At 35.2% G+C, this 26,330-nt stretch overlaps 1 protein-coding gene and 1 long non-coding RNA gene across 4 annotated transcripts in view; one reads left to right on the top strand and one right to left on the bottom strand.

The window, feature by feature from the left end:
- LOC132016247 (uncharacterized) overlaps positions 1-15,490 on the top strand; it is a 36,811-nt gene extending 21,321 nt beyond the window's left edge. The window contains exons 2-3 of the long non-coding RNA XR_009403927.1: positions 4,132-4,204; positions 15,349-15,490. This is a non-coding gene — a long non-coding RNA (uncharacterized LOC132016247). The remainder of the gene's footprint in view (positions 1-4,131; positions 4,205-15,348) is intronic.
- The window catches only part of CABCOCO1 (ciliary associated calcium binding coiled-coil 1), a 112,548-nt gene that overhangs the window by 10,902 nt on the left and 75,316 nt on the right, over positions 1-26,330 (bottom strand). The window contains exon 6 of one of the 3 annotated variants that reach the window (XM_059397478.1): positions 5,400-5,967. The exons of 1 other annotated variant lie outside the window; for it this stretch is intronic. In XM_059397478.1, coding sequence (XP_059253461.1) covers positions 5,836-5,967 — 132 coding nt within the window. In that variant the 3' untranslated portion in view covers positions 5,400-5,835. One more of the 3 variants, XM_059397482.1, reaches the window with a different exon arrangement.

The following is a 26,330-nucleotide window of genomic DNA, read 5'->3' as shown; positions in this document are numbered from 1 at the left end:
CCTCTGTGGTCCACATTTCTTTACGAGGCTCATCTGAACTACTTGCCAATTACCCAGTTTTCCTGGTCTTTGGCAGTGTGTGTGCGTGTGTGTGTATCGGGCACATACTTGGGAACTTGGGCCACTTCCAGCCCTACGTTTTTATTTAATTAATTAATTAATTAATTTTTTTGGTGGAGTAGAACTCCTGTTTATCTCAAGAACCTCTTTTGCTTGATTTTTATGAATATATCTCATAACTCATACAGCTATTCATTTGATTTAATTGCTGCACAAAAACTTGTGGTGAGAATTTCTTCAGAGTGTTTTGCATACTATCAGTGAACCAAATCATAGCCACATTTTTCTCTTTCACAAAGAGTTACATTTGGCTTTGTTACTAAGATACTACAAAGGAAAGAAATGCCCCAGTTTTAGATGGGGGTAAATATAATGTCACCTCATTAATAAGAAGACATACTATCAAATATATAGTTTGAAATAAACCTAGTGCCAGAAGCATCATAGTGATTTTCTCCCATTAAGAAGTCTTTTTAAAAAATAAGTTTAAGGAAAATTAGAATCAATAATTGTGGTGAGAGCAGAGAGCTAGCAAATATGTTTAAATGAAACCGTCTGATGCAATACTTTCTTAAAAAAATACAATTAGGCCTTTGTACTTTTTTTTAACAAAACCTCATGTTTTACAACATCACTGGTTCTGTAATAAAATCTACTTAAAACAGAAAGACATGGTCAGCTTTATTAAGTTAGATTTTCTGAAAGAACGTTATAATTTCCTCAAGTCTATGAATAGTTGAGGCAAATTAAATAAAGCTAGTTTTATAACTATTTTTATACATTCCTGTAGCATTGTAATTGTCTCATATTTTTTTCCTCAAAAGTCTAATATGTTACCTCTTAAACCTAGGAAAATAAAAACAGAAAAAGGCTCAAGTATGTTTATTAAAAAAACGCTCCTATTTGGTACCCTGATTTAGCAAGCACCCTTTCTTCTCCTCTAAGAGAATAGCACCCATAATCTTCAGAGCAGGAAACAAAGGAAAAGATTTTAAGTGACTTGCCTGAGGCCTAATGCTGAGATTAAAAATCAGGAGTTTCTGATTATACACATACATCCATTTGGCCAAATGATTGGTTTTGCTTGACTTTCAAATACCCCCTAAATATTACTTTGAATGTAAAGCAATAAATGTGTTTCTCTTGCCATTTTTGAATGCTTGCACACAAATGGATATAATAAAAACAATCATGTTGTTCCATGTGAATGCCATTTATATTTTTTCTGATAATGAGCAGACCATTTGAACCAAGGTGAGTACATTAAAAGTTCTAATAAAGAAGAGAATAGATTTCTAAATAGAATAATGGACTGTTAAGTGAACATACAATAAATAACATCTACAGATGTGGTCGCTAGAAAATTAGTTTTGCATAACTTACCAAGATACATTTCCCCCAGATGTTATCTGTTACATGAAAATTAAGTTAGCTATATTGTTCATTACGTGCACACTGCATTAGTGTTATTTAAGATGGTCTACAATCTGAGCTTTAGTTGACTTGTGCTATGGTATTTAAAGAATATCAAGTAAATGGCTTTTTGGCATAATTTAATACTCGTAAGTACAAAATTTCATCACTGAAACATTATGTAGGTTTTAAAAAATCCAAGATCTTTACTTTACAAGCCAAATGAAATCACTAGAATACTTTTAAGATTTTACATATTCAATATGAAATGGACATCTATCATGGGAATAAGTGATAGGAATTTTGAGTCCTCCTGGAACTAAGTACAGGGTCAGTGTAGGTTTAAAGAATGCTTATAGGAATTAGAATCTGCTCCAGATTTTATTGTGTCTGAGAAGTATAAAAATTGTATCTGAAAATTGTGTTACTACATGCTTTCTTTTTCTATTTTATGTGTTCGTGTTAATGATAGTGCGAAGTCTGGCTTACTGTTTTTGTTATCTTTTTTTTTTATGTTTTTGTTTATTGTTACTTATTTTTTATTTTTCTTTGAAAAAAAGTGTGGGTGGATTTGTGGATAGTGGTTGTACTGATAAAATCCATGATCAAGGTGGCAATTACTAAATTATTAAATCCAATTATTAAAATATTCAAGATATTAAAAATGCCATTAAAATGACAACTCTCCACTGTTTTGAACAGCAGAAAGCAAGATAAATCTGTTAAACCTTTTTGGAGCGATAGAAATACGTACAAAAAACTGGTATGCTTTAAAAAGACATTTGTTTCAAATTGTCAGATGATGACTTCATATGTAAATCAAAACTTACTACAAAATGTCAAAGTTTCAAAAAGCAAACTTTATTACAAACATTTCCCAATACTAAGGAAAAAAGGCAAAAAAATTCCTGTAATGTTTTAACTATTTTCTCCCCTTGAAAAAAGGCATTACTCATTTGCAAGTCTAATGAAGAGGTACATGTGTGGTTCTGGAAATTTTTAACAAAAATTGTAACCCATTGCCCACAATATACCACACAAAAAGTAACAACATATGAGTGCCACCTGCAAAATGCAATAAACTCTGGCAATGTCATACTGAGGCCATAAATTTAAAATCAAAAGAGAGGAAATTCAAAAGCTCAGATTATCAGAGAAACTTCAATTAATCCATTTCTAAAGTGTTTTCTTTTGTGTTCAGGCCATTACAAACTTCTTAATATACCCCATAAATGTAGAATATCAATTCTGCTACAAGAGTCCTCCTCCCCTTTGCATTTTTGACTTGGAAATAAATTTGCAAATGCAGCACATTAATTTTCTTTCCTGTGCTTAATATGCAGTATTTACATTTTGAAAAGGTTCAAAATGTTGCCAGGCTTCTGCAGGGTATGAATAGACATCTAATAGCAACTTCTATTTTTATCCACAACACACTGGCAGTTTGAACATCTATAACTTAACAGAGCTTTGAGACCATCAGATCCACACGCTGATCACCTCAACAGTGACCAGTGACCCACGAAAAGTTAGGACAGGAAATGAAGACTCCCCATTCCAGATGAAGTGGCAAGACCACAGTAAACCAAATTGTAGCCCGGCTAGGACACTTGAGTTAACACCTTGTGCCCATTTTTATTTAGATCTTTTGTTATAACTTGGGCTTGAAAAAAAAAATTTTTTTTAAAGTGAAATAACTAAAGAAACTGATTCCAGAGTATTTGAGACATCTCTAGTATTTCCAAGCGTAGTTCTGCTTAAGGCCAACATTACAATTCGAAAAGAAATCTGAGTACTCCTATCTTAATGACCTCAGACAAGAAAATCCTCTCTAATGAATTTGGGAAAAAAAAAAAAAAGTACCTTCTTGTAGTGTAAATGCAATTTAAAAGGAAAAGATGTTTTGATCTGGTTCTGGTGTAAACATTTCCTGAGGGATTGAACAGTTCTTCAGATACCCAGATATTTTCTAAAGATGGCAATAATCTGGAGGATAGACCACTGAATTATAGGCTTTAGACTTGGCTCTGTTCCTAATTGTGTGATGCCAAGAAAATCCCTAGGCCTCAGTTTGTTTATCTGTAAGAGTAGGATAATGATAATTGCTACCTGGCTACTTCATTGAATTGTTTCAAGCACGAATTAAATAATGTGGATGAAAATTCTGGGAGTTCTTCAAAGGGAAAGTATTATTAAACCCAAAGGTGTATTATTATTATTATTTATAATTACTGTTATTATTGAAAGGATCATCTTTCTAATGCTAGCAGTGGAAGAAAGAGTAGAGTAGCCATATTGAGAATATCGGTCCATGGTATTTCTGTATGAAATAATTAACATTGCCCCAAGAGTCCAGCTAATGGAGAAGAGTTTGTTAATAAGAACATGCTGTCACCCTGTTTCCATATAGTTACAGCCTTTAAATTACCAAATATGTATTCAATGCCACCTTATTTGAAGAGTTCCTCGGACCCAAATAATTTTTCTCTGGAGACCTAGATAGCATAACATAGTTAGTTGTTCTGTGACATGATCGAGACTAAGGCAAACCACCTATTTAGAAAAGGAGATGTTTACATCTAACTTTCAAAATTAGAAAAACGGCCTCTTCACCCTTCCCCATCCAATGTATCACTCTTTTCACCTTTCGTTTTTCAGCATCCAGTGTGGCCCGTGGTTGTCCAAACTGAGTTCACGCCCAAAAGATTTCCTTTAACAGATGTCATCAAAGGTGAGGACTTAGGGCCTATTGGACACATTTTTTAGAATGTCCTTTTTGTGAAAATTGGAACACCAGACCTCTTCAAACTGCTAAGTTCAACATTGTACTTTTGATTCTTAGATTGACCTTATCTTGCAACTTCCTTAGGGTGAGAGAGGGAATGTATGGTTGGTTCTATTATAAATAATTGGAAAATAACTAACAAAAAGCCACTCAGAGTGTATTTGTTTAGCTAACTAAGTTACACTCTGAAAGGGATATCCCTGAACTCAGTGTAGAGTATTTCAAACAGTTCTCATCATGGATAAATGTGTTTTAGCTTCATCCGGGCATTCTATTTAAAGCTTGATGGTTTTTAATATTTAAAATTGAGGAAATACTCTAAATTATCTCCTGTTTCAAGAATTAAGTATCAGGATCTGTAAATTAGTCAGCATGATAAAGACCAGTTATGCAATTATATTTGCTGCTTTGAGAAGCTGGTTTTGAATTTTCAAATATAAATTTAAAAAATTGATCTTATTTATGTTTCATTCTAATTATATCTTATGATAGGTTCCATGAAGATGAAATTAGTTCATGGGCTTTATATTTGAGAATACTCTTTTTGAACAAGTACCTGGAATTTGCAGAAAATAATCTGAGACAGTAAGTCATAATGATTAGAAGAGAAACTACAATAAATGAAGGAACCCTAAGTTTTTGGTTCTAGTTTTTCTCTTTTCATGGACTTCCTGTTATTCCCACAGCTTAAATTACCTGAGTAAGAGAAGGCTGAAACTATTTGGATAAAGCTATCCATGTAATTTACTTAACTTCAAAGCATACCAATTGACTTGCACTTCGGTCCTGAAGTCATCATCCGTTGGAAGTTAAAAAAAAAAAAAGTAAAACAAAAAACCCCTCCAAAACAAACAAAAAATTTCTTAAAACTATATTGAAATTAATTTCATTTAGAAATAAAAAGCTTTTTTTTTTTTTTTAAGGCTAAACCAGAATGTTTGTAGAGTGCTATGAAGTCTTCAGAAAAGTCAACATAATATTATTATTCCTGACCTCTTAGACCCAAGATGTCTATTTTAAGTAATCTGACATTAAAAATGTGCTGACAAATATAGATTAAAAAACAACACAGGAAGTTGTAAATCAGTTGGTAACCCTTAGCATCAAGGAAATAAGAGACCACGAAAATGTAGTCATTTACTTTAGTCAACCTCAACTTTAATTTTTAAATAAAGAAAATTCGCAGAAGGCATGATGTTTACATTCGGGATATTTTATTCATAGTTTGTGTGTTTCCTTTTTCTCCAGTGGGCTCATAAATTATTACAAGGAAACATGTCACAGTTACAAGGAAACATGTCACAGTTATAAATATTTCCCCCTCAGCCTAACTCCCTCCACCATCCCTCCCCCAGCCCTCCTTTTAAAAAATCTCCACTAACTGGTTCTTTAAGTGCAGTAGTCATTCTTCTTTGATCAGCAGGGCAGGATTTTCTTGCTTGGGAGAAAACTGCTGTTGATTACTCTTGTGTGCCTGGCGTTCTGGAAACTGGGCTCTTTCAGAAAGCACCCAGGTCCTTCCTTCTATGCCGTGCAGCCCATTATTATATACATGGGGGTGTCATTATTTCTATAACTTAAAAAGAGTCTTGTCTTTCCTTCCCAGGAACAGCTCTAGGTCCTCTAGGTTTCTGAGGCTTTTCATGGAATCTGAATTCTTGGAAATTACAAAACTGGTTTTGTGGACAATGACACACAGCAGTAGACTTCTGCAAAACAAAACAAAACAAAACAAAAAAAACCCTTTCACCTTTCACCTATAATCTGTTAAAAATAAATTGAAATCATGGCAAATCTGAAAAATTTAGGTGGTATCTGTATTTCAGATTTGAATGTTTTAGAAATCTGGTTCCCCTTCTCCCCCCTTAAATGTGTAGTCAGAGTCCTGGATTGACTCTGCCACTCAGTAGAGAGTATCTCTGGAACATGTTTTCTTTATTTGTAGAATCAGGGGGTTAAGCTAGGTCTTCTCTAGTTCAGTTACAGATGCTATTTCCTACATTACTAAATTTCAAGTGGGCTTTTCTCTATTTTAAACAAGGCTCAAAGTCGCCAGCCTGTGCAGATCCTCAAATTCAGTATTTTCTGTCATGATGTAGAAGAATATTTGGATGACACTCTCAGTACTTAATGGAGTCTTAGACAGGCTGCAGCTTGTCCATTTATTTCTACTTAATTATCTTCTGCAAACCAGTTCTTCTTTCATTTTCTTTCTCTCCCAAGGACATCACCAACTTCTTGGTTTCTGGACTCAAAACATTGAGGTTGTCTTCAGTTGTTCCCTCTCCCTTGGCTTTAACATTAAATCAGTGTTGGGGGGCACCTCTGTGATGCGTGTCATACCAGCCCCCTTATTTTTCTTAACTGTGCCCGCCGGTAGCCTCCAGAGCCAAGATCTTGCCTTCAGAGATCTTAACTCCAGCCATACCGCATTACTACTCTATAAACATTTGCTATGGAAAAAGAGAAAGTCAGTCAGTCAGCCAGCAAGGGTGGATGGAGGTGATTTCCCAGCTGTGAGTCTTGCCTATGCTGCCCTCTTTGCTGGGAGGGCACTTCTTCCTCATCCTGGCTGATCAATATTACATCTGCCCTTCCAGGCTAGCTCATTCACCTCGGTGAAGTTTTCCTTGATCTCCCTTGTGCTAGAGTATTTTGCTTGTTCCCCTTGAAGACTATTTGTTCTATGTACTTTGAGTCACAGCTATGCAGGCCTGATCTCCCACCACTTTGTGGAAACGACTTGAGGGCAAAGACCGTGTTATTTGTCTTGGGACCCTAGCTCAGGTCTTTGTACAAAGGCAGCATTCATTAGGTATTAAATACTCCATTAGGGTAACGATTCATTTAAGAATTTTCAGGGCTGACAACTTGTTTGATCTGCTGTGATTCAATTTTAAAAGGTTAACATGAAAAATCGTACCACTTGAGAAGCAAATCTAATGGTTTATTGTTGCATCAGGGCAATACCTGTATTTCTCAGTTATGAATGAATCCTAGAGTATTCGCTTAATTACCATAATGCCAAACAACAAAACCACCTCTCACTGACTTGACTGCATTGCTTAAATTGACTAAGAATTGTTTTACACAGTATAGTTTAAAATTCCAGAGAATTCCTTAGAGATACCACTTTCTCCCTACACAGCTTCTAATGGAAGTAATATTAACATCAGAAAATGCCTAGATTTTCTGAGTTGCCCACCTCCGGGGTCCATGATTCACATTGCTCTCCATTGACCATCCACCGTCATCCCAGCCCCCAAAACAAATATGAATGGTACCCATTGGAGTTGTGGCAGTACTGCTCACCATCCAGGAAAATGAACACTGCTGATGAAGAAAAGAAACTCTCATTTATTGAGAATCTACTCTGAGCTTGGCATTGAGCTAGTTAGAAAGCACATTATAAATATTAGGTCCTTCGATTCATACTGCCTTGTGAAGAGAGGTTTTATAGACCTCATTTGGATGAAGAACCTAAAGCTCAAGAGTTTGGGCTCAGCCAAGATCACGCAACTAACTAGAGAATGGCAAATTCTGGCAGAACTTGATCTCAGATCTATTTAACGTCAAAATCCATGCACCTAATCCTCGGCAGCAAGTGAACCCCACTGTTTGTTTGTTTGCTTGTTTTTTTATGGAGTCCCAATAATGTTTCTCTCTGGTTTACAAGTGAAAAAATATAGGATCAGGAAAGTGAAATGATATATGCACACTAGGGATCTGACCATAAATGGTCAGGGAATTTCAGGAAGAATTTATTTACCAGTCCCCCACAGCCCTACTGTGCATAATTCAAAATTAACTCAACAAAAATAAGACATGGAGGTTGTAATTTTTTTTTGAGATGGCAAGATGTAAAAGGCATTCGGTTTAAAAACAAATTTGAGAACATGCTTAATTCATTTGTGTAAGCAGGAATGCACAGGAGCACCAGTTTGCTGTTGGTGACTAAAACTGCATGTTCCCACTCAAACAGCATTTTGTCTCATTTGTTGTAATTGTAATTACTGTTTTCTTTGGAATCACAGTTTTTTTTTCTAGGAACAGGCACATGCAGAAAAGCAACCAATAACCTAGACAGTTAAAAAACACATTGAGAAATGAGTATGGTTGTGTGAACAAATCTCTTGTGATTATTCTTCCACTGTGTGCTGTAATGTGCTTTAAATCCATTTCCATATTTTTAATTAACACTTAGTCCCAAAAAACTTTCTGGAGCCCATTTAAATCACAAATGGAGAAAAAAACAAATTTGCTTTATCAGAAAATTGACTATAGACTATTTTGGTGGCTTTTATTATTTTTACATTTTAATGATTAAAATTAAATATAGCCTGATTACTCACGACAGAAGACAGTGAAATAATTTTCATGGCTGATATAATTTTAAAGTCAAACCTGGGTGAATGAGATATTCATTCCGTTGTGGACGAGTTTCATTGTCCACCCTGTGGCTCTAATTTCTGATCAGCCCCATCCATTTCATGAAAAGAATTAGACAGCTGTACCAACTTACTCTTTTAGCAGAGACCCAGTGGTGCTTTGGCTTGATCTCAACAGCTGTCCTATAGGGACTATAGTGTTCTGTTTTACAGATTGTAGACACCTGTTTTCATAGTTTGCATCATTCATTTATTTTGAGTGAAAAACAGAATGCACAAATTTTATTTTAAAATTCGTTGCACCAAAATATCACCAGCTATATTGAAACACAGTGAAAGGCATAACTGCAGCTCTCTGAGGAGGCTTATTCATACGTGGTCTTACAACAAAGGTCACTGTCCTCATCTAGAAAATGGGGATAATAGTAGTCACCCACCACTTGGGTTTTGTAAAGATTAAATCAGTATGTGTAAAGCACTTACACAGTGTCAGGCATGTAGAGACAGCTTAAAAGTGTGCAGGTTTTTTTTTTTTTTTAATATACATTTTCATGTCACTTATTTATGTCTACAATAACGATAAGCAAAGATCTCCTGAGGGTAGGGACTTGGTCTGTTTTGTTCCCCACTTCATTTCCTGGCAGGCAGCAGATAAATAATGGGAAAGTAATAAATATTTATTGAATAATTAAATGTAAGAAATCACTGTGGTCCATAGATCACTCTATCACCATGTCCCCCTGCTATAGAACTCTACTGACATACAAGGTGTCAAATTTTATGATTTTTTTCTGTATCTCCTTCCTGCCACCAGCCTGTGCCCCCAACTTCAGCCATCTACTATGACCTATAACTCAGACCGCTCCTGATCTGGGTGTCTAGCCTGGCTCCTTGATGTATTCTTCCCTCTATTAATGGTTCGTTTCTTCCAAAAGGTGGAAGTAAGATGGAGTTATACCAAATGTATAGATCGTGGTGGTAAGACTGGAATATTAGAGTGAGTATAGCCTTTTCCCTGATGAAGAAATTATTCAGGCCAGGAGAAAAGCCTTGAAGGATCGTTCTGGTTTTCACACTTGTATGAACACAGCCCTGGCATGAAGAGTTGCTAATGAAGCCAGAGAATGTGGCCCGGCATGTTAATTTACTTGATGTAGGGAACTTCCTGGTATTTATAAATGAACTCCATACATTAGGCAACTGATATTTAGATAAGAAAATCAGAAAACAGCACATGCTGTAATATAGTGCTTCAACAGATTGTAGTATCAATCGATTCCAGCAAAGCTAACATCATTTAAGTGTTCAAAAACAAGCAAGGACAATGAGCTACTGTTTCGAAATCTGGCTAGAAGTAAGAAACTAGGACTAAAACCATTCAGATAATAAAGGTAAATTGCAAAACTAAGCCATAGTATTAGCTGGGTTAATCTAATTATACAATCTATAACTGAGCCTTCACTGATTTTGGACTGGAGTATCACTGTGAACATCAGCCACCTGATTACTTCATAGCCCAGAGAAGATGAAGATTTACTTTGAGGGATCTGGTGCTCAAGGCATGTTTTGAAGAACAGATAGAAGATCAAAATGTTATGTATGAAAAGGCAAATTCTATTTCTTTAGCGTCTAGTTGTTTTTGAAACATTTTGTTCTGTTCATCTCAGCAATGATGGTAAATACTAAGAAGTACCTGGGAAGATAATATTTTACGGCCATTCTTTCTTCTAAAAAAAAAAAAAATAGCGTTTTCCCTACAGTTTATTTTGCTATAATTGGTTTGCTTACTTGGTTATTGGCAAATAATTTTATTTTTGGTTGTAGACACAGAAGTACAGCCTTATAACTGATTTATTCTTTTATTAGATCGATTTTCCTGCTGGTAGATCATAGGCATTTTATTATTTTAGCAAGAATTTTTTAAAGCGTTTGCTGCTACATCTCTGAACTTCACCATCTCCCTAGCATCTGTCAGATTTAATCACCTACAGAACTACCTTATAAAGATTACCTTATCAGAAAAAGTGTCAACTTGTGAGCCTCAGTGTGAGAATTGCAAAATAGAGCCGAGCTACACTAACAACTGCGGTGCTAATTTATTGTAAATTATGTTTTTTTGTTTGCAGAGATAAGACATGAGAAGTGTTTCTATTTAAATTCATTTCCTATTATTTCAACATAAATACCAAATAGCTCGACAAAAATGTGAGAAGGCAGAATATTCCTTAAATAGGTTCTAGTGATAGTGACATTTATTTTCTAAGCTATTGGTACCAGTCGTGTCACATTGTTCTAGGTGCAGAATCAGATAGCACAATTAACATAAAACATGGATGTTTAGAATATTAGATGGAAATTGCTGATTGTCATGTGAAGAGTGATGATTTATAGGATATGAACTGGAAATAATTGCAGAGCAAGCTGGTCTACAACAAAGCTTTAATTCACTGGGCTGACACTGTAAACTCATAATGTGTCGACCTGGCACCAGCCATGATGGATTATGGCTGTTGGAAACACATAAGCATATCCCTTTCATGAGCATTCTGGGAACCGTAGTTCAGATGACCCCACTAAAAACAATTGCAATAGTTTGGCCAAGCTGGTTCTCTAAGAAATGTAAAAATCGTGATGAGTCATTATGTTATTAAAATTCAGAACTAGGTGGCAATGAATCACACGAAGTTATCACTTTCAAATCATCAAAGGGAATATAAATTGGGTCGTATAAAGTACCATGAGTCTCACTGCATTTTTAACTAGAAGAACCTCTTGTATAAACAAGGTTTTATTATTATATTTATTGATGTTATTATTAAAACTAGAGTGAAATTTAGTGCACATAAAAGTGAAGGGCTAATGTTGCTGGTTTAAGCCAGAAAGAGGATACGTCTGTATTTGTAGATTGCTTTATGTAGCACTGTCTTTACATTTTGGCCTATTCTTCTCTTTATGAGTCAATGCCAAACGTGGGAATTTGTATACTTCTTAAAAATGCATGAGTGGATGGGGCACATGGTGAGAGGTCCTCAAATCAATTTGTTTTTTTAAGCTAAACTAGATTTTGAGCTAGAGAACTTGAGAACCAGCTGTAGGTCACCCCACCTGTTCCATTATCCTCTGTCCCCCCTTTTTAATACTTTGGATCTTTCAAAGAAAACAAAGTAGAAATACCACTTAACAGAAAAGTAAAAAGCCATTTTGCTGGCTTTGCTGTGACTTTGCTAGTAAGCTATGTGCTGTACCAGATCCCATATTTAAAAGAAGAGTTTTGTCTCTTGAGCAAGATTTAGATTTCAGTTCCGTTCAATTGAGATGGGTGCATTCCATCTGGGTAGGATTTCTGAGCTCAAAGGGGTTACAATCTGGAGGTGAAGTTAGAAGGAAGGGATACGAAATCAATTATAACGATGTGTGGAAATGGCTACAACTGGGCTAGAATAGGGGACTGTTGGTCAGTCATCCTTTACTTAGCTGATGACTGAATGATGTACCAGTTAGGGAATCAGCCAAATGAAGACACTAGCAAGAAAGGGAAGGGCATGGAGGAGTATGTGGGTGTTTCCACTGTCAGCTAGCTCCTCTTCATAATAATTATCCAAAGCCAGAGGAATAAGTGGCATTAAACCACTTGACTATAAAAACATTTTAAAATAAACTTGGCTCATGAAGAATTTGAGCATAATTGTTAATTGCTGATAAATATTACTTTGCTTATAAGGAAGAACAGAAGAAATACTATTGTTGGCTAATGGTTATTTTTACTTAAAATGTTTATAGTGGGAGGGATACAAATGGGCCTCTGGTCATAGATTATGGAAAACGTATTGATAGTTAAATATATTTTTAAAAACCCAAATATTAATAACTACTGACATTTGTGTAGTCCTTTTCTCCCAAAGCTCTTGACAAACATTACTGACTATACACACACAGGAATAGCACTGAAATGCTGCTACTCTTTCAAAGGACAAGATGTTGATTCAAGAGAAAAGTAACAAATGGATGATCTACTTAAATACAGGTCTGCAGAATATAGGTATGCGTTTGGAAATGAAAACTCATTCCACAGTACCTCCCTCCTGAAGCATTTGTCATTTTATTTCAACCTTATTGAATTAGTGGTTTTATTTAACTCCATTTTTGACTAAGACACAGATGGTGTTTGTATTTTTTTTTTTTTTTCTTAAATGGAGATTGAGCTGGTTTACGATTGCTGCATGGCAGTGAGTAAGGACCAGGGCCGAACGCATCTCCTTTCTGAGGGTGTCAGCTCTGGCTCTGTAGTGCCTCCTAGGGCTGATACACCAGTGCAACACGAGAGTGCCACTGGAGGTCTAGTTTTGTTTGATTACAAACCAAGATTATCCTCACTTATCTGAAAGAAACCACCTGGCTCAAACAAGTTTCATTTATGAAATATTAGATCAAATGAATTGTTGCTGGGCTGCTTGGTGACACCGATGAAAAATATGCCACGTTTGTCATACTTACTTGAGCAAAGTGTAAATTACATGGCAATAGTCACTTTAAAAAATGAGACAACATAGAATATTTAATGTATACTTTTAGGGCCCTTACTGTAAAATATTAATTATTTTATTGCGTTCTCAAAGTATGACTGGCAGTGACAGAAATATAGTTTCTTTACATTTCCTGTAAAGATATTAATATAAATCCTGTATGTCTTCAAAAGTTCAGCTAAACTCCCAGCTCCTCCTTAAAGCTTTCATAATTTTTTTCTCCCAGAAAACAAGTCAATCTACGTTTCCAAAACTCTCACATATACAACCATTTTTATCAGACCTTTACTGAGGGTGTACTAATAAGCCAACTGCTGCCTAGGCCCTGAGAATTCAGACATGACCAACATACATTCCCCAACTTTCAAGGAGGTCACAAGCCAGTGTGTGGGTGGGGGGCTTGGTAGAAATAGCACAGTAATTGGCAGTGTGCAGTAATTATTATAAGTATATGTAGGGCGTCCTAGAAACTTAGAGGAAAGAGCCACTTCATTGCGGTGGAAGGGAAGAGGGGATCTCCCAGGGAGATGTAAAAGGGACATGGTACCTGAATTAAATCTTAAAGAAGAAATAGGGCTAGCAAGCAGACAGAGTCAGACAGAGAGGGCAAATCCCAGCCAGAAAGATAGACAGGGAAAGTGGCATTTACATAAACACAGAGAGTAAGAAGAGCACTTTGACAAGAGATGCACTCAGTGATGGTGAAGAGCGAGGGTCATAAGGGGCAGGTGTTGGTTAACTACGTAACTTTTGGGCAAGTCATTTAATTTCCAGTATGCCTTAGATTTGCCACCTATCACATGGGGCAAGTAACTTGCTGACTGACGTTTAATCGATAGAACCATTTTCTTGGGGATTTTGTGGGAACAAATATCAAAAAGTCAAAGCACAGAACAGTGGGAATAAAAATTATGATGTAAAATTCCAACAACGAAATTTTATTTGAGGAGTGCTAATGTTTTAAATATTTAAATGTTTTAAATTGAAAATGTGATTTATAGCCTTTTAGAGTAAGTTATGTCTAAGAAGTAAGTGTGTGTCTTTTGCTAGAGCTACATTGAAACATCAGGAAAAAAATTAAAAAGAAATCAAAGGATTTATTTTCCATATGTCTAACTAACATCCAGCAATTTTTAAAACAAATTCAGCAAAAGTTAGAACAATGCAGTTCCCCCATCCTTGGCTGAGAGGAAGCCTGCTTGATTAATGTAATTAAAGGGTTGCTTGTAACTCAAGACTCAATTAAAAAAATAAATTTGGCCTTATTACTTTACTTCCAACTGGTGGTTTTCCTAGTGTGATTTTTGAGCTAAAATCTGTGGCTGCTTTGTTCATGACACATGAATTGTTTTAGCACATCCTTTCCCCTGCTGTGCATATGATTAAGAAAGCAGAGGTTAAATAGTGCAGTAAAGAATTGGGTAAAGTCATTCTATTTTTGCTCACAGCGCCTTTAATTCCCCTCCCCCTTTTCAGGACTGAAAGAATACAGAAGCCTATTATCTTTTCCTGAAATAATTTATGTTCTTATGCTGAAAGTGTAACTTTTCTCTCTCAACATTTTCTAGTACACTGATTTTGTGATGCTGGTGGTATAGACATTATCTGTATTAGCAAGAAAACCAAATGTGAGTGCATCCTACCATTTATTCAGTGCTCAGGGATGCTGGGCACTGTGATGAACATTTTGCATAGATTGTTTTACTCTTACTTGTGATAATCCTACCAGGTAAGGATAATTGTTCTCATTTCTAGACGAGAAACAAGAGGCTCTGAAAGGTTATGGTATTTTTCCCAGATGCCACAATTGGCAGGAGACTGAAGTAGAGTGCTAAATCTGGTCTACTTCATTCTAAACCTGGGTTCTCATCCATTTGCATTTTTTTGTAGGACAAGTTTGATTCAAAGACTTTAAAGCTAGTTCTGGTAGAGCATCTTGTATATGTTCGCTGTGATACATGTTAAATTCAACTGAATGGAAATTTTAAGCTCATGAGGGCAAAGAGCAGTGAGTTCTCTACTCTACTGAGTTTACAGTCTGGTGTGGGTGTGACTATAGCATGAAGTACAGTATGATAGACAGCATGAAAGGCAGTGTGGTGTGATGGGGAAAATCATGACAAACTTCTCTTGTTCAGAGGAACTCTTTGTTTTATCCCTTAACCTGTTCCTTTCCCAGTTTTCCAGGTAATGGCGTAGATACCCATCCGGATATTCAAATCAGAACCCTGGGGCCATTCCTGATTCCTCTCTCTCCCTCAGCCTTTGTATCGAGTTCTTCAGCAAGTCCTGTCAGATTTGCTCTGAAATCTGACATCTACTTCGATCCGCCTTCCCTGCCACCACCAACTTCTCCAAGCTCCCAGGACCACAGCCATCATCTTCTAGCTATGGAAAATAAGTGTTTCTTCTCCTCTACCAATAGGAACCATGTACAAGGGGCAGCCAAATATAGGTTTGAGGGAACGTGAAGCTGTTAATGATACAAAATTACATACAAAAGTGAATATATAGAATGGTAATAGTAGTAACGAGAAACTACATATATTAAAGAGCTGACAGCGGCACCTGGGTAGCTCAGTAGGTGAAGCGTCTGCCTTCCTCTCAGGTCATGATCCAGCAGTCCCGGAACAGAGCCGGGAAGTGGGCTCTCTGCTCAGCAGGGAGTCTGCTTCTCCCTCTCCCCTTCCCCCAGTTCACATTCCTTCTCTTTCTGGCTCACTCTCTCTCTCCCTCAAATAAATAAAATGTAACAAACAAACAAACAAACAAAAACGGACAAATTCTACAAATAGAATAAAAAAATAAAGAATATTAACTGGTTGACCTCACAACTGTAATATGTTTAACTTTTTGGATTTTATACTCTCATCTGCTATTCACATGATGACGATTTTGTAATATTATCTTCCATAGAAATAATGTAAAGCTTAGTGGGTCTTTTAGCCTGTAAATGGAATTTCAGCCTTGCAACTCATTATTGGCAGTATCATGTAGTATTACGTACATTTGAGGATTGATGTCAGATTTCAGAAAACCTGTACCCAAGTTTCCTTTCGTATATGACTTGCAGAATTTAAGATGCTTTTCAGGTTCTCTTCTGTAGTGAACAATGTAAAATAATCTTTACTTGTTGAACGGACGGCACTCATTAATCAATTTGTGTCGATGTCTTCGTTGTAGAGGAATATTATATGTTTGAGGTTATCTTCACTGATATTAGTATTTTTTGTAAAAATGAAAGAAATTAAAATCTTTTTACAATGTGTTCCTATGATTCACTCTTTTTCACTAATTGGACTATCAAGTAATCTAGAAGACTATTCATTGCTTTGATTTAAAATGTATTCCTTCTTTTTATTGGATTACTACTTTTGTTCTGATCTGAATTTTGAAGGATTACAATTACTCATTGATGTCAGAATAATTTCTACTGATTTAATTGCTCATCTGTATTACCCTTGTTTCATATTCTACCATACTTTAAATTTTTCTCAGTTCTTTAATAAATCAATTTAAAGATGACAAAAGAAGGTACTCTGAATATGAGTCCAAATCACAAGCTGTAATTTCTCACTTGTTGAACTAAAACATTCCAAAAGTCTGCCCAAATTGCAGTTAAAATGGTATATTCAAAATTTATTGAATAAAATGTTTGCATTTCATTTGCACTTGGGTTTTTCTTCCAAGTCTTCAAAAATATATTTTAGAGTTCTTAAAATGTCATTTAACTCTTATTGCAAGACCTGAATAACTTTTTACACTGCTGATAATTATTAGAATTTTTCATAGACTAACGTCTATCTCAATACATTTCAAACCTGGTTTCTCTTCCACTGCTTACACATGTCTGGGGCCTGGTCCTAAAGGATACACTCACATGGCAATATGACCTTGGACCCTGTACCTTTGTGTCAAGATGTCATAGTGGGTGGTAAAAGCACAAAGCTTGTTAGATATAGATTATTATACAAGAAAGAGTTCCCTCTTTTGATTCAAACAATTGACCTTTCTAATATATCTAGCTGTCTATCTCCAGCTGTCCATAGGAAGTTTATATTTTCTCATTCCATTATCACATCAAATTTAATGCACTTAACATCACAACCCTTACTATCATTATGAAAATATCTTCTCTAATTATGTCAATGGCACAATTACTTTCAGGTCTTCTTGCTCAAATCTGTACAAGATTTGGTTCACTTTCTTAGTCTTTCCATATCTAAATGGGCATCAACTTCTGTGTTAACTTTTGCATATGCTCATTCCTTTCCATTTCCATTGCTATATCCCAGGCCTATTTTTTTATTATTTCTCAATTTCCTAATTTCTTCATCTATCTTTTTGTCTCTAATGTGTTTTTATTTCAAATGTTGTGTGTAGAATATTACCAAGTTACTTTGATCAAAATACTACTTCTATCATATCAGTCTCATGCTTAAAAACTGTAATCCAGAATTGTTTTTTTTTTAACATTCCATCTTACCAAAGATGGAATAAAAAAATGAGCTCAAATTTCTGAAGAATTCAAGTTAATATTATTAATTTGGATGACTTGAGTGAAAAGTCAGCCTCAATTTGACAGCTTTATACAATATCTTCTAAATAGAGCTTTACTTTTAAGTGGTAGCATTCTAAGCTTCTCAACAAGGATTCCCAGAGATGTCAGCCTTTGTGCTAAGGCATTCATTGTTTATAATAAATTAACTTCTTTCCTATGCATATAGAATCTTACTATGTATCATTCTTGAGAAAATCAAGAAAATAGTCACCGAAACAGCTTTCTGTAAGACTTCGTCTCTTGAAGAACAACTATTAAAAAGATTAGCATAACAAATAAATTGTTAATAAAATATTACAAGTAGAGATTCTCTATCTACCTTAATGACTTTTAAAAAACCTCACTTCAGGGGGCACTTGGGTGGGTCAGTCGTTAAGTCTCTGACTTTGGCTCAGGGTCCTGGTATAGAGCCCTGCATAGAGCCCGCAACGAGGCCTGCATTACATCAAGCCCTGCGAGCTCTACGAGCTCTACGTTAGGCTCCGTGCTCAGTGGGAAGTCCGCCCCTCCTTCTCCCTCTGCCTCCACCCCCCAAGCTACGCATGCTCTCTCTCTCTCAAATAAATGAACAAAATCTTAAAAAACAAAAAGCAAAAACCAAAACTACTTCATTTACATACAAACAGTGAATACTGCCAAATTAGAAACCTTTCCCACTTAAGAAAGCAAGAGGCTGTTTATAAAGAGACTCCATGTAATATTGTCTACATTCTATGTCTCTGTTTATTTTATTAATTTTATATTTTATTAACAAAATATTAATATTTTATTTTATTTTATTTTATATTTTATTAATATTTTATTAATATTACTGTAGACCAGGTTGACATTCTGAAATTTTAAGTTATTTAAGTTTGAATTTATGAAGTATTTACTGTTTATTATTTTCAAAAAGACTTTAAGTGTTACAATGTGTATCATTCAATATAATTATTAGCATATAATACAATGTATACTACAATGTTTATGTTAGAAGTATATGAAAAATACAAATATTTTGAGAGGATAAAATATAACATTTTGATTCTGGGGCTATCATTAAAGACATTTTTAATTTTTAAAATTAAAAGTGGGTAACTTTTTTTGTTAATAATATAAAGTAGTGATATTGGTGCATTTGGATAGCATTTAGCTATTAAAGTGACAGAAAATCCAAAATTCAATAGCTTTAACAAGATTCTATTTTATCTTGCCTTCACATAAAAATCAAGAGTTTAGCAATAGAAGGCTATTATTTTAGGGTCTAGGTTCCTTCTGTCTTGCTTCTCCTTCATGTTGGCCTGGCCTCTATTTGCAAGATTACTCCATGGTCCAAAATAATTGCTCCACCTGAAACCATACTGCTCTCTTTTTAAAGATTCCTTTATTGGGGTACCTAGTGGCTCAGTCAGTTAAGTGCCTATCTTTGGCTCAGGTCATGAACCTGGAGTCCCTGGATTGATCCCTACATCAGGTTCCCTGCTCAGCAGGGATTCTATTTCTCCCTCTCCTTCTGCTCCTCTCCCTGCTCATGCTCTCTCTCTTGATCTCTCATTTTCACAAATAAATAAATAAATACATCTTTTATTTATAAGTAAATTTTTAAAAAAATTTTTATTTTTTATAAACATGTATTTTTATCCCCAGGGGTACAGGTCTGTGAATCAGCACTCACCAAAGCACATACCCTCCCCTATGTCCATAACCCCACCCCCCCTTCTCCCAACCCCCCCTCCCCCCAGCAACCCTCAGTTTGTTTTGCGAGATTAAGAGTCACTTATGGTTTGTCTCCCTCCCAATCCCATCTTGTTTCATTGATTCTTCTCCTACCCACTTAAGCCCCCATGTTGCATTTATAAGTAAATTTTTAATTTTTAAGTAAATTTTATTTATAAGCAAATAAAAGATGTATTTATTTATTTGAGAGTGAGAAAGACAGAGACTTTGGGGGTGGGGGTTAGAGAGAGAGATTTTTAAGCAGACTCCATGCCCATTCCAGAGCCTGATGTGAGGCTCGATCTCACATCATGACTTGAGCTGAAATCAAGAGTCTGATACATAACTGACCAAGCCACCCAGGTGCTTCCCTTTCGTATTCTAGCCAGAAAAATAGCGCAAAGGGAAAAAGAAAGATATGTTTCTTCCCTTTAAGGACACTTCCATTAAATTCCACACTTTACTTATGCTTACATCCCATCAACCAGAATTGTTTTGGCTAAGTTTACTTATTTACTTATTGAAAAAGAGGCTGGAAAATGAAGTCTATTCCAGTCAATGATTTGCACAATTGAAAATTTTCTGTTTTTTAAAGATTTTATTTATTTATTTGACACAGAGAGGGAGCATAGGCAGGAGGAGCAGCAGCAGAGGGAGAGGGAGAAACAGGCTCCCCACTGAGGCCCCGATGTGGGGCTCAATCCCAGGACACTGGTATCACGACCTGAGCCAAAGACAGATGCTTAACTGATTGAGCCATCCAGCTGTCCCCCCAAAATCTTCAATTAAGGGGAAAATGAGAGAATAGATTTTTGGGAGACAAATCAGAGATTCTGTCACAGATCATATTGTCCACAACTGTCAAATAATAAACCATACATACTTAGGAGATGGTAGGAACTATGCCAGAAAATTCAACTTAGTTGCAGCAAGCAAAGCTTTATCTGCCAGTTTTCAGCCATGCGTGTACATTAAAATCACCATGCAGTGTTTAAGAAGTAGAGATGCCAAGCCCTAACCTAGACCTATTGAACTAGAATTATGGTGGGGGAGGTCAAGAATAAATTTTTGAAAATATTACAAATGATTCAGGTACATGGTCAGGCTTAGATAGTAGCACAGATCCCTTGGTGGGATATTATTTAAGAACTAATAAGGGAAGGGAATATAGGAAACATTGGATTAGAATTGTTAGCATCTCTTTATTTCATTTTATTTTATTTTTTTAGAGAGAGAGAGAGAGAACATGAGCATATTCAGAGGGACACAGAGAGAATCTTAAGTGGGTTCCATGCCCAGTGTGGAACCCCATGTGGGGCTCAATCTTATAACTCTAAGTTCACAACCTGAGCTGAAATCAAGTCAGTCGATCAACTGACTGAACCAACCAGGCACCCCTGTGCGCATCTCTTTAAATGTTTATTTCTTCCCTCATTTATCTGATCTGGTTACCCATTCTTCTTTCCCACCTGTCATCCAGCCCTCAGAGCAATTTTGCTACAGGAAGTAGGAAAAAAAAAAAAAAAGGAATTTAGGCTTTAAAAAAAGTTTCCTTTCCAAGACGACTTCCAGGGCTTATGGGATGGTAGAAGTTCAAAAAATATTAGTGTGAGGGAATAATAAGCTGTATTGGTGTTGGACTGGTTTAGCATATGTAGCTGCCTCAGGGGCTTTTGGTGGGAAACTAAGACTCAGTATTGAAGGATTACCATCACCTAGTCTCAGATGTTTTAGCTGGCTGACTTTATCTGATTTTATTGTGACAGAAACCTGCCTGGAGTCTAGAAAGAGAGATGAAGTTCCTCCTGTGCTGAATTAGCTTTCTGAGGTTGTCTTTGGAGCCCCACATGTTCCTTTTTGACTGAGGACCACATGATGCTCTTGCTGTAAACAGTTTTGGGGCTTTGTCCTGGATCCCTGTGAGGGAAATTTTCTGCCTGGGCCCCAATTTTATTCCAGTGACTTTACTATTCTATAAGGATATTTCATATTACATCACTCCTTGTCAATGGAACTTCCTACATTCCTGGTCCTGGGAAATCCCATTTTTCTCCTAGATTTGTTTTAGAATGTAGAAGAACAAGGATATGCAGTACTAAGAATACTTTAAGGTTACTTTTAAGTTAGGTTGAGTTTCTCAACTTTGGTTCTAATCTCATTTTATTAAAGAAAATGAATGCCATTCTCCACTCTCTTCCACATTATCTCATCTTATTTTTATTTTAAGATTTTATCCAACACTTCTAGTTTGGATGAGCTTACTTATAATCTCTTTGATCATGGCTATTGCTTCAGAAAGAGCTCCACTTACTTCTCTAGTCATGAATGTTGCCAGTTACCTAATAGTCTGTAATTACAGACGTTTAAACTTTGAAAAACCAGTGTTTTTCCCTTCCCATTTGCTGGAGACAGATTTAAAGAGATTTATGTGAAGAGACAAAAATCCATTGTATTTGTTGTTGACATAAAGTGCTGTAGATAGCTTTCTGGTTTTTGTCTCAACTCTTTTTAATGTTTTTCTCCTCTCCTACTTCTTCAAGAAAGTCCTTATTAGGTTCTACTGATTCTTAACACCTGTCTAATTTCGCGTTTAAGAAGGAAGGTGGGCTTTAGGCTCTCAGAAGTTAGCAGGTATCTTAGCATTACCAAATAGAAAAGGTTGGGTAGCAAAGCAGTAGGCTACTGGAAAGACTAAATACAAGAGGAATCAGGAGACACCTAAATCCACTGATCTGAGGATTTTGTACACACTGAACTTGAATATTAATATGTGCCAAGAGTGAAAAGGGCTTCGGATACATATTGAGTATATGTGTGTCCGTGTGTCTGTGTGCCATATGTGGTAATTAATAGCAGTTCCAAACCCTGAAAACTAAGAGTAGGGGAAGGTTTAGGGCTGAGAGGAAAACCAAACAAACCAAATTATTTGAAATAAATACCCAATATGTAACATTAACTTATCCTCAGAAAAAGTTTAAATCTTGAATTGGTGGGGGGGGGGGGGCGGGGGCTCGAGTTTGGAAAAAGTCACCTTTTACATATTTTTGGGCAAATATAAATAAGTATATATTCTAAACTAAACCTTTATTATCATTTTTTTCTTTTGTAGTTTAAGAATATTACAGTCTTTATGTTTCTTACAATAAAACTGTTTCTATTACATAAATCTGAAAATGTCTTAGATGAAGAATTTATCTTTCTAATTATAGAATTGAGTCTACTCTTTCTTCTTCATTATTTAATTATTTAAGGAAAAATCAAGGCAAGAAATCTATTTCCATAAAATAATTAAGAAATATAGGTAAAAAGCTGACATGTTTCAGTTTGTATTTCCAACTGCAAATATTCTGAACTGTGAATGTTCTTATATTTTAAAAGTAATTTAACATCTCGTCATAAGTGAAAAAAATGACCAAATTATATCAAACTTCAGTAATTTGAATGTAATGATTTTGTCACTTAGTGTGAAAGTCATTCTCATGGGCATAAAAGTGAAGTTTTAACCAAACCTCCACAGGAGGGCACTATAGTGTGACTCTGGTATAAATTGCAACTATAGCAACCCATTCTGTCATTAGCTGATCCTTGATTAAACATCTAAAATAATGATTCCTTCTCCTTAATTAGAAAAGTCTAGTTTTCAAAACTCAAGATAGGTAGATTTCATATGTGGCAAATATTTTTTCTTAAAAAAGAATACAGGTAATTTAACCTTTCTTTTGTGGCATATACTCAACATTAAATCTTATCACAAAATATAGCAAACTTGGTAAGATGTGTGGTCTGGATGAAGCAAAATCTAAACAGATTGAAGTTATATAATATTTTAACAAATAACAAGAATATTTTAGAACTATCAGGATAAGCAATCAAAACCAAAAGACATACAATGGATAAATGCATTACTACTTATAAGTGGTACATTTCTATAAGTAGGATATGTAAATGTTATTACAAATAAATATATTACTTATAATGGTATGCCTAGCTAACCATACAGTAGATAGATAAATCAATCTCAGTGAATATAGAAATATAATCAAAATATAAATAGCAAAGCCTTTCCAAACTGGTTCACCTCCTCCTAATAGGGCTTTAAAAACATGCACTATAATGATAAAAGTGGGGATTTAGTCCAAATTAAGATGTTTTAAATGCCCCTGGTCCTGACTTTCAATTTTACTAGGTATTTTCAAGTCGTTCCCAGGAGATAAAATATTTTGTTATTTTACCAGAGTTAAATTTATTTGAAAATAATTGTGCTCTTGGCAGTTATCATGTACCTCTTGTGGGTCTTGTCTTGTTATTTTGAGGACTAACAGAATGCCACACAAGTTCAAAACAGCTATACTGAATAGACAGTTTTATAAAATTTGAAGAGTAACAAGATCAGTAAAGTTACACAGTTCTACAACCATACGTAACAAATCTATTTCCATTAAGTAAATTAGTCATTTCAGTATAGTTTTGCCAAAAAAATGGCATGCAATTAGGAAAATCCTAACAATGGAGGGAAAGACTGGTAGAAAGTTAAAGTGGTAAAAATCCCTACATCAATCTGGCTTAACTTTTGGGTGGTACATATCTCTCTTTATGGTCAAATACAAATAGCTTTAATATTCTGGGAATTTGTAGTTGAAGCAAAAGAATATAACTGCAGTACAAATCTCATAACTTTCTTAATCTGCATTCTATATTAGAAATTGATGACATCATATTTTCATAAAAATGCAAAGCACTTACTTAAAACAGAGTGCTCTAAAACTTGTGTTGGTTTATACCTGTGTTGAATACTTAAGTTTGTTGGTAATTAAAACACTAGTTCATCACTCCCCTGGGGATTCAGGACAGCCTGTTTTAATTTAATTATCTTTTCTTTTAGCTCATAGTTACAGATTCTTAAGCCAATAAAGAACTCAAAAAGTAGATTAAAAAGTAATAAAAAAATAAAGACTTGGATAAACTGTTTTCATACAATAAAAATGACTTTTAAATATTATTCTTACGTAAAATTGGCAAATTACATAATCAGATACTTACCATAAATAATAGAATCATATACCATTAAGGTTTTCTTTGCTTTTTAATCTGGAATCTAGTTAACCAGAACATTCTATTTACTGGATTTTTTGTTTTTAGGACATCTATGTTCAAAAATCTTTTCCAGTTACTGAAGTATACTGTTAACACATTTAATAATTTTACATATTTAATGTATAATGAGCTTGGACATATGCATACACTCATGATACTCTCACTACAATAAGGGTAATAAACATACTCATTACCTCCAAAAGTTTTCTTTTATGTCTTTCTTTAACTATAGTCAGTATGTTGTACAGCAGAGCTCTGCAACTTATCTGAAAGCTTATACCCATTGAATAGCTCCCCGTCTAGCTCCCCTTCATCCTCTGACAACAATTCTTCTGTTCTTTGCTTCTATGAATTTGACTATTTTATATATCCCATATAAGTGGAATCATGCAGTATTTGTCCTTCTGTGACTGGCTTATTTCACTTAGCAGAATGTCTTCCAGATCCATCCATATGTTGTTGCAAATGGTAGGATTTCCTTCTTTTTAAATGCTGAATAATATTCCAATATATATATATATGTGTGTGTGTGTGTGTGTGTATACATATGTATATGTATATATATATATATCACATTTTCTTTATCCATTTATCCACTGATAGACATTTATGTTACTTCCACATCTTGGCTGTTTTGAGCAGTGTTGCAATGAACATGGAAGTGCTAATATCTTTTCAAAGTGCTGATTTCAATTCTTTTGGCTACCTACCCAGAAGTGGGATTGCTGGATCATATGGTAGTTCTATTTTAATTTTTTTTTTTTTTTTTTTTTTGAGGAGCATCCTTACTCTTTTTCCATAGTGGCTGCACCACTTAACATTCCTACCAACAGTGCACAAGAGTTGCAATTCCTCCATATCCTCATATTATCTTTTTTCTTTTAAATAATAACCACGAAAACAGGTGTGATGTGATATCTCATTGTGTTTTTGATTTGCAGTTCTCTAATGATTAGTAATATTAGTACCTTTACTATCTATACCTGTTGTTTATTTGCATGACTTCTTTGGAGAAATATCTCTTCAAGTCCTTTGTCCATTTTAAAATCAGTTTTGTTTTGTTTTGCTGTGGAATTGTAGGAGTTTATTGTACATTTTAGAAATAAACCCTTTATCAGATATATAATTTGCAAATATTTTCTCCCATTCTGGGGGTTGCCTTTTCATCGTGTTTTGTTTCCTTTGTTGTACAGAAGCATTTAGTTTGATGTACTACTACTTGTCTATTTTTGGTTTTGTCGCCTACGGTTTTGGTGTTCTAGCCATGATATCATTGTCAAGACTAATGCTATGAAGCTTTTCCTCTATGTTTCTTCTAGGAGTTTTACCATTTCAGGTATTATGTTTAAGTCTTTAATCCATTTTGGGTTGATTTTTGTGTGTTGTGTAAGACAGAGGTCCAATTTCATCTTTCTGCATGTGGGTGTCCAGTTTTCCCAACACCATTTGCTGAAGAGACTATCCTTTCCCCATTGTGTATTCCTGGCACACTTGTCGAAGATTATTTCAGTTGTAGTCAAATGACTTGATGTTAGTAACTCAAAAAATGCAACTTCTGGGATCTATATTAAGGATGGACCAGGTTTCCACTGAATTTTATATCACTCTTGGATACTAAAGTGTCTTCCTTAAAAAGAGTTTTATTAAGAAAACTATTTTTCTTCTTTCTTCCTTTCTTTCTTCCTCTTTCTCCCTTACCCTCCTTCCTTCCTTCTTCATTTATTATTTTTACCACAATCAGTAAGAAATACTGATAGATTTTTTGCAAGATCTGACATGTCAAAATAAAAGCAAATTTTGGTTAGCCAAAA

Source organism: Mustela nigripes, chromosome 4 (assembly GCF_022355385.1).
Source record: "Mustela nigripes isolate SB6536 chromosome 4, MUSNIG.SB6536, whole genome shotgun sequence".
In the NCBI taxonomy this organism is placed as follows: Eukaryota; Metazoa; Chordata; class Mammalia; order Carnivora; family Mustelidae; genus Mustela; species Mustela nigripes.
Note: the sequence above shows the minus strand (reverse complement) of the source record. Positions and strands in the feature narration are given on the sequence as shown.